This window comes from Triticum aestivum, chromosome 7D (genome assembly GCF_018294505.1).
Source record: "Triticum aestivum cultivar Chinese Spring chromosome 7D, IWGSC CS RefSeq v2.1, whole genome shotgun sequence".
Taxonomy (NCBI): domain Eukaryota; kingdom Viridiplantae; phylum Streptophyta; class Magnoliopsida; order Poales; family Poaceae; genus Triticum; species Triticum aestivum.
Window position 1 is genome coordinate 642377137 of NC_057814.1, and position 12309 is coordinate 642389445.

Sequence of the window (12309 nt, forward strand, 5' to 3'; positions counted from 1 at the left end):
TGCCCAAAAACAAGACTCAAGCGCTGCCATTATATATGTTCACAAGTTCTTCCTTCAGGTTACAGGCAAGCAACTGAAACAAAACAAATTACACACTGTCTTCCGTCTCCATGTAGCTACATTACTAGTTGTTCTCTCAATCTCATAAAAGCTTTCTTGTTGCCAATAATATAAATTACAGAATGCTTGTGTTTTCGCCTGACAACCTACTGCCGGATGTAATTCAATAGTGTAGGCTGAGCAGCAGCAGGATGAGGATGTCCAAGCTAGGCCTAGCCCGGGTAGTCTCGCTTCCACCTGCTCACAACAAGGTAAGATTTAAACTAGATCATGAGACTTGAGCTTGGTTTATTAAGGAGTGTAACAAGGTACACAGTAGTACGTAGTGTTGAGCTATCTGATAAGAACTTGATTATCCAATTCAGTCAACCAGCTTATTAGCTTCCTTCCGAGTGAGTTAACAGTATGACTGCCAGTGACAACATCAGCGACATAATAAAAGCACAAGATTTTCCTTTCGAAAACGAAAGAATGAAATTTGATATGTACTCCCTCTGTAAACTAATATAAGAGCGTTTAGAATACTAAAGTAGTAATCTAAACGCTCTTATATTTGTTTACGGAGGGAGTAGGATGCAAAGAAGTAGCTTGGGAAGCACCTGCACCGCTAGCAGTGGCAGAACAAAATGACGACTACCGAAACCGAAAATGAATCTCAACTTGTGTATGGTACAAATCCAAATGACAACTGCCAGTGCCCCAACTTACCTCCGGGCAACATGCAGCAGTCACGAATTGAAGTAGTTGATCACTACACTACACCCGCTCTGCTCTTACCTTGTACTATAAATTAAATATCAACACAGCGAGATAGGGAGGGACAGCCAACACATCAATTAACAACTGCTACAATCGACTGAATGAATCTTGCCCATACACGACTCCCTCACTACCTCGTTATGTTCACAAAAAATACTCCCCTCGGGTTACAGCACAGCACACAATTATAAACCACAAATAGTCTCCAGTCTCCATGCAGCTACATTATTACTACGACTAGTTGTTTTCTGAATCACACAAGCTTACTAGTGCCAACACAATTTTAGCCTTGGGCTCCATCGCCAGGGCCTGCTCTTGAGCAGTGATCTGACGATGCAACCAAGCTGAGGAGCAGGATACTATTAGTGGCGGAGTGGCCTTGTATCAAGGTCTCCCATTGTCATTAAGTACAGACATATGGCGTAGAGATGCTCATTAGCAGACCAAATCATGCTATCAATTGAATGCGTAGTCGTCGACGCAATATTTAGCTAATACAGTACATGCAGAGCAGGAACTAAGAAGAGAAGTGTGACCTGTCCCCCTGCCCTCGCGTCGAGAAATAAAAGAAGAAGCAATATTTAGCCAATACAGTACGTGCAGAGTAGGAACTAACAAGAGTCCTGCCCCCCTGCCCTCGTGTCGAGAAAAAAAGAAGAGTACCAAACTTCTTCAGTGGAGAGTATGGTCTCACCTTTCTTTCTAGCTAGCTATCATGCACTTTCTCCTTTCCTCGATCTGCCTTTTGTCGTTGGCGTGCATCGTGTTCCTTGTTTCCATCTTCTGAACCAGATGCAACTGCTGCTACATCTGCTTCTTCCTCCTCTGCAACCATTGTGTGAACTAAAGTCCAAACAAATGAAATTAACATGGAATCAATAGGAGGAAACAAATAAACTAAATATAAATAACACACTAAGAGTTATCTTTTTACCTCCAGATCCGGTCAAGTGCTGGGACAGTGCATCCCTCACCCTGACAGCATCCTGCTCTGCTAACTTCCACGCTTTCTCAACGTAAATCCCCCCGTGGCCGCTCGGCATGCTTGCACCCTCATCCTCCTCCAAGTCTATCACTATGTTGTGCAACATGCAGCACGCGCCGACTGTCAACTGCATCTCAAATTGATTATCTGGATGCCACCCTTCTCCTTGCAGGCACTTCCACGTGTCTTTCAACCTTGCCAACGCCCTCGGCGCGATGGCTGTAGCTGCAGAGTGTCTCCTGTTAAATTCCCTTTTGGACTCTGAGAGCGGGAGACCATTTTCTAACTGGTAAGGTGTAAGGAACCATGGACGAATAGGGTATCCTGAATCACCAATGATGTATTCCCTGACCTCCGAGCCATCTGATAACTTCACCTTACCGCCATTCAGCCAAGCATATTCCTCAATGCCCTCCAAGAGATCACCGTCCAACCAAACCTCCGTGATCCTCATATCTGGATCAACGACAACTTGCACTAGCACCACGTCATTCTCCTCATGGTCAGGGTTTTGTGATCCAAACGTGATGTGATCTGTACGTACAACACCACAACAGTTTGGGAGGCCGTGCATATTGTCAAACTTGTGCTTGATCTTCTCCATTTTAGTGGAGCCAGGCCAGCTGCAGTGGTGCATTGCTCGCTGGCACATAGCCTCAACAAACACCTGAGTTACCAGCGAGACAGTTGACTCGTTCACTCCAAGAGAGAATCCTACGGTAACCGGAGAGTCACCAGAGCTCAGTACCCTCAGAGCGACAGCTACTCTGTCTTGCAAAGACAACAATCTCCCATCAACAAAAGTGTGATCCCTTGCCATCATATCTTCCAAAAATGGGATCCTCACCAAGCTGCAGACGTAACTGAAGGTACTTCTTCTCATTTTGTACACAGAGTCAAATCCTTGTGCATCCACCATAGAAGATGATAAGGTTTCTGCATGGAAAGAAAAATACAGAAGTGGTTACATGATACTCTAGATAAGTTAATCTCGAGAAAATCTGGAACAACAAGTAAGAAGACAAATACTCAGCAAGATGCAGTAGGAAGGTACAGAATATATACCGTCATCGCGTAGTATATATGGACGAAAAGCAGGAGATAAAATCAAACAACCTTATAAACGGGCAGAATCAGATTATTCAAACAAATTAAGACAAAGCTTGTATGTTTGATTTTTGTACCTTCAAATATGATAGAGTTGCTAATATTTGAATCCAACTTGCAGTTGTCTCCTCTCGTGTACAAAACATACCATTTTCTTGGGTTGTCTCCATCACCTGCATATGCCTTGACATGCTCCACTTGGCTGAACTTGTCCCACTCAGTGCCAGATTGTCCCGCGGCTACCGCAGAGAGCAACCATAGCCTGCAGAATAACTGCAGATGCCTTGGCTTTATGTCTCGCATGTATTCTGGGAGTTTTTCCATGGCGTAATCCTTCAGGACCAGCCTCTCGAGTGAAGGGATATGCTCCAACACCTTCAACTTTGGGCAGTTCTCGATGGTAAGCTTCTGCAGATTGGGGAGATCGGTGATCCTCTCCAGATCGGGGCATCCATTCAGTAAAAGCTCAACAACAGAAGGAAAGCTCTCAATGTTGGTAAGGTGCTTGACTTGATGTAGAATTAATAATTTCAAAGAGCTTGCATCGGAGGCAAGGCCTGGAGGAACATGCCTCAGTCTGCATTCACTGAGCACAAGTTCCTCCAAACGGCGCATGGCTTGTACTTGCTCCTCCCACTCCCACTCCTCCCATTCCACCATTCCTTTCAAGACCAATTTATTTAACCTCGGAAATGAAGCTACTGCCACCTGCAAGAATCCAGTCCCTACATGTTTGATGCATGGAGCACGAGAGACCTGTAGGAACTGCAGATTGGGGAGCTGGCACAACCCATTGGGAAGTTGTGTGCAACAAGCCAGATCACTAAACAATATAATCTTCAAGTTGTTGAGGGGCACCATTGATGTGGACATCATCCATCTTGGGAGTTGCCGGCCAAAATACCCCTTGAGTTCAAGAACTTCTACAGTAGATGGAGGGCAGAGCTTATCGAGAACCTTCTCAATTCGTTGTTGCTCTTCCTCAAAGACACCTTCCTTCTCTTTGACCAACCCATCGTTTCCAAGTTTACTGGTACATGCCAGCATCAGCGTGATAAGATGCATCTTCTCACTGAGCCTAGCATTAGCAGCAAATGAGGCAGCAGATACATTCTCCAATTGAACTAATTCAAGAAACCTGAGCTGGGAAAGAGGCCCCAACTCATCCAAACTGCACCAATCATCATCCATGTGAGCTCGAAACATACTTAGTTTCCTCATATTTGTCAGACCACTGAACCCTCTAGGTACCATACTTGCTCCTGGAAGTGAAAGTAACCTCAGCTGGCCAAGCTTCACAATGCTATCAGGAAGATTCACCAATTTTATACATCCAACAAGGACAAGGAATTGCAACAGTTTCATCTTGCCAATGTTCTCTGGAAGTACAGATATATCAGCATTTACTAGTGCAAGATACCTCAGGTGCTTGAGCTGATGCAATGATTCAAGCAATACAGCTATATCTGCAGATTCCATATGCAGAGTCCGCAAACTAGAAAAAGTAGCCAGTGAATCACTGGGCTTCATCTTAATCTTGATAGTTGAGATCAATGTTCTCACTGATTGCTGCGCCTGTGGACATTTCCAATCAAGTTCACCTGATTGTGATTGGTTAGTTTCTATGGACAACCGAAGAAAGTTTTGTATACTAAGTTTAGCAAGAATATCATTTTCTCCATCTTGAGCCACGAGTGCTTCATCTTTAGTCATATACTGAGCAAATGAGCGAACAACATCATGCATGCTGCAAACCCATAGATCAACATATGATTTATCTGGCTCTATCAGGTTCCTAGATACCAACTCCTTGTAGTAATTTTCTCCCAATTCTTCCAAATCAATAGAATTTCCATGAATAAATCCTTCACTAATCCACATTGCAACAACTTGATCCAGATTAAAAATTCTACTTTTTGGAAGAAGAGAGTAGAATAGAAAGCACTGCTTCAGATAAGAAGGCATATGTTCATAGCTTAAGTATACTGTGTGGTTGAGCTCTTGGGGCATTTTTGTTGTTGACCAGTTAGAATCATCCAAAACCTGCTCCCAGTCACGACGTAGCCCCCCTGTTTGACGCAAGAGTCCTCCCATTACTTTAACGGCAAGTGGTAAGCAACCGCATTTTTTTATAAGTTTCAATCCGATATCCTTTAGCGTACTGATATGGTCTTCATCTATCTCATTTGAAAGTACCTGTTGAAGGGATCGATAAGCTTAATTAACTGTGTGCCAAGATTGACTATGAACTCAGTTTTACCTCCTAAGAGACAAGAGGACTAGATTGACTGTAAATGCTCAAAGTACAGAAAGTACATGTCAAAAAGAAATGTGATTAAATGTATTTACTAATCTTGCTCCTACATGCCGAAGATTTGTCCAATGGCTTGCACATATAACATACATACTTTATACCTAGAAAACATTTTTTCTTTCCTTTTACTTTTACTTTTGCACTACTCTCTCATCACTGTCATAGAAAGTTGTACTCCGATGTAGCGGAAATCATGTATTAGTTTATTAGTACTCGTATTTTACGGTCACGTGAAATTATCTTATCTCTCAATCACCTAAAGAGCATAATACTAGGCCAAACATTCATGAGTAAAATTTGCACAGGAAATTATATTATTTTGTTGTATCAGCAGGGACTGAAAAAAATGTTGTTTTTTTATCTCAAAATAACTTCCATTTATATTGTGTCCTATGACTCTGTTGAGTAGCTGAGCACTTAGATCTTCAACCGTAAGCTGGAATACGAGATTGGGTATTCGCAAAAGGTTACTCACTACAAGAATATACCACCCATATGTATTCACTGGTAAAAACAATGCATGTATAATTATCCAAATTTCTAACTATTACGCAAGCTCAACTAAACAAAATCTAGGAACAGTACATATATAATTATCTGAACGTGTCTCAATTAGTGATGTGGCACTAGCAAAGTAATGTTGCCCTACAAAATTATTGGAAAACATATTACCTCCAAGAGGTAGTACACGAATTACATAGTACTGTTAATAAGTAAATAGAGATAATGAAAGAGGTTAGCGTTTAAGTACAAACCTGCTTCTTGAGCAATGACCAAGCGTCATCGGGCGCTAATGTGTCGACGTGGTGGTACGGCCGTATAGCTGCCACCCCTTGGGCGACACGTTCATCTCTAGTTGTGATGAGGACACGGCTGCCTGAAGCAGCACCATTGGCCAAGGGTATTTTGAGCACACGCTCCCAAGCTCCATCATCCCACACATCATCCATTACCAGCAAGGTCTTGTGGTCCTTCAAGGCCTGCATTAGGGCTCGGTGAAGCGCATCCTTTGCATTCCCAGCCAGCTGGGCATTTCCACCGGCACCGACGACAGCTCTTCTCAGCAGCTCAACTTCACTGGAGTTTTGGTTGATGCTCAACCATATCTTTTTGCTGAATTCACCTTGGATTGCCTCATCATTGAAGACCTTCTGGGCGAGGGTGGTCTTGCCGATCCCACCAACACCTACGATAGCAACCACCTTGATGCCATTGTTGACATCCTTTCCAGTCTGCATGATCTGGGCCACCAGTGCTCTTGTGTCTTCTTCAATCTTGTCTCCAACAATAGCCGACCGGTCAAAGTCCCCTACCGTCTCCTGGCCTAGATTACCATGGTGAGAGGCATGGGTGTTGCTGCGATGATCCTCATAGGACCCAAGATTGATAAATTTGAAAGCAGTGCTCCGTTCCTTGATATCGTCAAGCCTCTGATTGAGCGCCTTGATGCGGGTGCCGATCTCACGAGCATGGAAGGGGTTCCTCATGCAGAAGAGCAAGGGATTGAAACACCCTGTGTTTACCGAGGATGGTCCACGCTCCATGGCCTTGAGCTGGCAGAGGTCAAGGATGTCAGTAGCTTCGTACATGGCACGCTTGAGCAGACCCACCCACTCTCGAACAGTCTCGTCGGTGATGTTCCTCCTATCGGCATCGGCCAGGAAGTTCTTGAGGTCCCGAAGCTTGTCTCCCATCTTTTCAATCTCGCCGGTGACGCCCAACATCATCTTCACCTCATCTGTTGCTGCCTGCGTGAGCATGTCCACCAGGTAGGATGCAAATGCATCCAGCACCATCGCCATTGTTGCTGGCTAATTTTTCTGCAATAACAAGGTAATGTCAAATTCAAGCAGGAAGCTTAGCTAACTAGGTGTAAGGAGACACAAATCACACTTGAACTGCCTAATCAACCTCTGAGATGGATGGACAACGCAGACGGCGGAGAAGACCTGGGGCTCAGCGTGGCAGCAGTGCCAGAGAAGACGTGTCTCCTCCAGGAGCGGAAGCTCAGATCCTCCTCCGGCGTGTTGCCTCCGGGAGCAGCAGCTCAGCTCCTTCTCCGGCGTGCTGCCACCGGAAGCAGCAGTTGAACTCCTCCTGCGGCGGGTTGCCTCCGCGAGCAGCAGCTCAAATTCTCCACAGGCTCGTCGCCTCCTGAAACTAGCAGCAACAGCTAAACTAGCAGTCGGACGCAGAGTAGCTTGGTGTAGCGGCAGGCATAAATTCTCCGGCGGCTAAGGCAAAAGGCCACGGCACAGCTGGGTGGAAGTGGACGGGAGCGAGTGAACGGAGTAATAACAGTGGCAAACAGCTGCATTGGACGGAGGTAATAAATTGGGCTGCTGTCAGGTTTACAGACCTATTTAATTGGCTTTGCGGTTATGTTTACAAACTTTCTCTAGATCTGCATAAAATTGTACGCTAGCTAGCTAAATTGTTCACACCGTGTGTCTGTATTCCAACTACTCCCTCCATTCCCTTATACAAGGCCACTATGAAAAATACATTTTGCATCTATACAAAGCCACTAACAGTAACCGAGGCAAAATTTAATGATGTTTTCTCGTAGTAGCAACTTGTTTAATACTTGCATGCATGTAGTCATAATGACAGTGTGCTACTTTCTTCTCATTCCTTCCTTGCATGCATGCAGACGTATTAATGATTCCAGATAACAAGAAGAAAAGTTGGCTTGTAAAGTAGTCATTAAATTTTACCTAGGTACCTGTAATTTGAGTTTGTGGCCTTGTATAAGGGAATGGAGGGAGTACCTCTCGAGGAGCATCCTGAAACACTCCTTGCCATTCGTTATTAAGATAGGAGGTTCGTGGATGCATGAAAATTAGGGCAGACTTGACAGATTTTGCATCACACGGTCCTTCGAAAAAGACCGAGAAGGATGCCATTTTTTGCCGACATCCATGTGACCATGTCCCCCCTCCGAAAAATCTGGATATTCATGTGGCAATGGATCCGCGGACGGATCCCATCTAGGGTGGAGGTGTGCAAGCACAATGGTCCTGGCTCCGGCCTATGCCCGCTGTGTGGTACCCCCGAAGATTCGAATCACATCTTCTTCTCCTACGTTTCTGCCCAATTCGTGTGGAGCTGCTTTAGGGAGGTGGTGGGAGGTGATTGGTGCCACACCAACTTCCCCGACCCCTTCGCCGAACTCCAAAACTCCCCCCTGCCCTCTCGCCACATTAGGTGGCTTGAGATTGGCGCCCTCGCGTGGACCCTCTGGACGATCCGCAATAAACTTATGATTCAGCGCACTCCTCTTCGACGGGCCACTGACGCTCTCTTCAAACTGTCTGGTTACTTGCAACTTTGGCGGCCGCTTAGCCGCCCTCAGGATCGGGACGCCATCTCCGCCTTCATCGCCGACCTGCGCTCGATGGCCGCCCGTCTGTCGCCGCCACCCCCGAAGCCAGATTAGACGCCCGGTTTGGTTTACGGCTACGGCCGTTTCTTTTTTATGTTTTTTTGGGCTTGTTGAGCTGTGCCCTCAGCAGAACCTTTGTACTTCTTGTTGTGTGACTCGGGTGTGTGCGTGCTGGACTAGTCCGTGTATGTGTGCTCTTGGCGGTTTGCTTTATTTATAAAGCGGGGCAAAAGCCTTTTTCGGTATGTAGATCATCTCACAACTTTTGAACTAGAGCATGGTTACTTCATAACATGAGGAGAAGAAATTAAAACCCATCTCAAGTTGATGGAAATACCAGAACCTTGTAAATTGCATGAAATACAATCAAACTTTGATGATTGTATTTAGGTGTTCGATCACATTCACGCTCAACAGCTTTGAGTGTTTTATTCTTCTTTCATGTTTTTTTTTAAGAAATCTCAATGATTGAGAAAGCCCACTGCATCAAGGGAGAGGATGCTTAAAGTATTGTTCAACTGTCCCATTAAGAAAAAGTAGTATTGCTCAACTCGCTGCTCTATAAAATAGAAAATAAAGGTCCGTGGCATAAGCCACAATGAAGAGTGTGTTCCTATTAATATTCCCCTTGCTAATGGCCGTTTCATGAAAAAAACATACAAATCTGAATGATTATGAAAGCCCTCTGCAGTATGCGAGAGAATGGTTAATATATTGTTCAACTTGTCGCTTTATAAAAGAAACATGGAAGGTATGACGATAAGCAGGACAAACCAGATGTAATGTACATTAGGTACGTTGTTTTTAGCTTTGGCTGAGCTCAAGGCACCCTCAAAAAATATATATGGTAGTCTTGTAGATACATCAGCACTGATCTAAGCTTAATTAGTCTCTTGATTAGTTAAGTGGTGCTTACGGCACGCTAACCTGCCCAGCAATTATTGCTGTACACTTGGCTGCTTCTGCCCTTTTTTGTGTGCATATATTTGTAACCTCTGTTTTGCCAAAAAAGAGATGAAGAAACTTTCTAACTGAGGCCATCTAAACATTATTCAAAGTGATAAAAAGAGTAGTCAGGGAGAATTGAAAGAATGGGGTTTCCTATGAAGAAGATTCCTGAAGCGAAAGATTGCTTTTTTTACAGCAACTCAGCAAGAGCTCAACTACGATTCAAAAGCCGGGTGATGCAAGCTAGATTAATTTTAGGATTCGCCATCGCATTCGATCGAGCTGGATAACAGCCGGGTGATAGCAACTCAACCCTCAAATATGTTATGTGTTGTTTAAGCCTGGTCGGCCTGCCGGCCCATGACTGAATAATCGTGCGCCTCGTTCTTATCCATCTAACCACATGGAGTGCAGTCTTTGCGCGGTGAAGATTCAATGAACTGGCAAGGATTGATTAACTCCTCCATCAATATGCGGCGTGTTATCTAGCTAGCTCTTAGGCTACATGACAAATCTATTAATATTTGATGCAACTGCTGCCTTGTTAACAAGAATGACTTGCGCTCGTCTAGCTTGAAAGTCTTGTTTGAATACATAAACATTTACATCATAATTAGGTAGGCAACTAGTTGATGAGAGATGCAGGCTACTTTCCTTGAGATTAGATATGTCTAGTTTATTACTCTACCATTGGGGCAGGCAGGAAGTAACATTACCTTGCTTGAATACATAACAATTTACATCATAATTAGGTTGGCACCTGTTGTAGTGTAAAAAAATGTCTTACATTATGAGACGGAGTGAGTAATTTGGTAAGGTACATAGTTGGTGAGAGATGCAGTGAAATTTCCCTGAGACCTTCCAGCTAGGTCTAGTTTATTATCTCGGAGTATTATTCATTCAAGACCATCTGTCGGCATGAATTGATCAACGGCGGGTGCAAGGAAGTCACTAGCGTCTGCAGTTTTAGAGCACTGCCCTACTCTTTGCATCGATACAATAAAAAACAAGATAACAAAATAATTCTGTTGTGGGCAATCGATACAATCGACAGAATGCCACCAAAATCAAGAAAAAGTAATTGTTGCATGTAATTTAAGGCAAGAAAGGTAAAGAATTTAATAATCTTCGGTGGAAAGGGGAAATGGCGACTGACCATGCATGTGTGCTTCGCCGCCGTCGTCGCAATGCCCCGCGAGCTCCACTGATGTGGGGAACGGGGGCCTCGGTTGCCGTCGCCAGACGCATTTGGATTTGGCCGGCTGCGAGGAAGCCGATAAGGTCGAGGAGGCGACGACTCTGTGCATCATGAATCCGGAGGAGGATATCCCACAAGCAAGTAGTAGTAACACTTCATTTCCACAACCCCGGCCCATAAGGCCGACCATCTATCTCGGGAAGGGGGACGAGACCAGCTGTTCTCTCTTTTTTTTTTAGCCTGAAAAAAGAAGATGTTGTCTTTTTCTGAATCCAGTTCCATCTTCCATGGTTGTAAACTGGGCATACAAATACAGTCAGGTTGTCAGCCAAAGTTGAATCAACGTGCCTGCACATAAACCAAATTTATTAGCTCCCAAAACATTGCCAACCAAGCAGGAGTCATGACCAAAAAAGCTTAATCGCTCCTGTAAAAAAAACTTAATCGTGCACCTGGAATTTTCTTTTGCGGGATAACTTTCAATCTATTGATCTTCAATCATGGCAATACAACGAACACCAGAAATAATAAAAATTATATCCATGTCCGTAAACCACCTAGCGACAACTAGAAGCACTGAAGAATTGTGCACCTGGGATTACCTTATCAAGATATTTTTTTTACTTCCCATGGCGCCCCCTCAATTGGTTGTCCAAAACATGCATGCATTCTAGTGGAAGCATTACGCAGTGAGGATGATCTGTTCTCCTAGCTCTGCTTCGTCTTCCTTGACTTCGTGTTCCGTGAGCCAAACGGAAGATGGAATCTATACATGACAAACTTTATAAAGCAAACCAAGTGAAGAGAGAAATCTGGTGCCCAGAAAAAAATTAAAATGCTGGAGCACTTACCTCCAGGAAAACTGGCGCACCGCAGGTGGCCGGCGTCGCAGGGCGCCCCCTCCTGCCCGTAGGCGTCGGGCGGCGGCTCTCCTCTGCTCCGGCTCCCTCCCCCTCCCCCTCCCCGGCGTCGTGGTGGCCCGCAGGAGTGCCCCCGTCTCCTCCCTCCCCCCTCCAGTGGCGGCTTGTGGGGATCCGAGGAGGCGGGTTGCTCTGGCGGCGGATCTGGGTGGCTCTGCCCAGATCTGGTTGGTGATGGTGGTTGGTGGTGGCGGGGACGGCTGGCAACCCTGCTAAGGTGGTGGTGGTGCTGGTGGTGGCTGTGCTTCTTCGGTGGGGTCGTGGGGCTTCCGGTGGTGTTGGCCAGGGCGTGGATGCGCATGCTCTGTGGTGGTGGTTGGCGCTCCGGCGTGTGGCATCGGTGGTGCGTGCTCGGCTGCTCCGACGCTTGGAGCTTGCCGGGCGGCGCCGGTGGGCAGCGGCCGGGCGGCGCCGGTGGGCAGCGGCCGGGCATGGCCGTTGCTCTGGCTGTGGGCTGCCGGCGCGGGGAGGTCCAGTATTGGTGGTGGCCTCCCGGTGTCGTGGCGGCGTCATGGTGGCTCGACGGCTCTGACTGCGGCGACGGCCGGCTTCGTCGGCGTCGGCTTGTCCGCGTTCGGACCGTCTTGATCTTCGCCCCATCTCCTCGTCGTCTGGGCACTACTTCCATTGAAG

General features: G+C 45.8%; 1 protein-coding gene across 1 annotated transcript; it reads right to left on the minus strand.

The window, feature by feature from the left end:
• LOC123163797 (disease resistance RPP13-like protein 4) lies at nt 1-7426 on the minus strand. Its single transcript, XM_044581181.1, has 6 exons — nt 7137-7426; nt 5981-7045; nt 2989-5107; nt 1754-2740; nt 1514-1662; nt 1-297 (listed from the first exon to the last, which is right to left on the minus strand). The coding sequence occupies exons 2-5, from the start codon at nt 7025-7027 to the stop codon at nt 1526-1528; spliced, it is 4290 nt and encodes a 1429-aa protein (XP_044437116.1). The 5' UTR covers nt 7028-7045; nt 7137-7426; the 3' UTR covers nt 1-297; nt 1514-1525.
• Between the last annotated feature and the right edge of the window lie 4883 nt (nt 7427-12309).

Bases quoted from the DNA above. Each gene is read 5' to 3' on its own strand.
- LOC123163797 (XM_044581181.1), bottom strand. From the start codon at position 7,027: ATGGCGATGGTGCTGGATGCATTTGCATCCTACCTGGTGGACATGCTC. The intron at 2,741-2,988 runs GTACAAAAATCA...CTTTCCATGCAG, and splicing joins CAACTCTATCATATTTGAAG to AAACCTTATCATCTTCTATG. The intron at 1,663-1,753 runs GTAAAAAGATAA...TTTGGACTTTAG, and splicing joins GCACTTGACCGGATCTGGAG to TTCACACAATGGTTGCAGAG.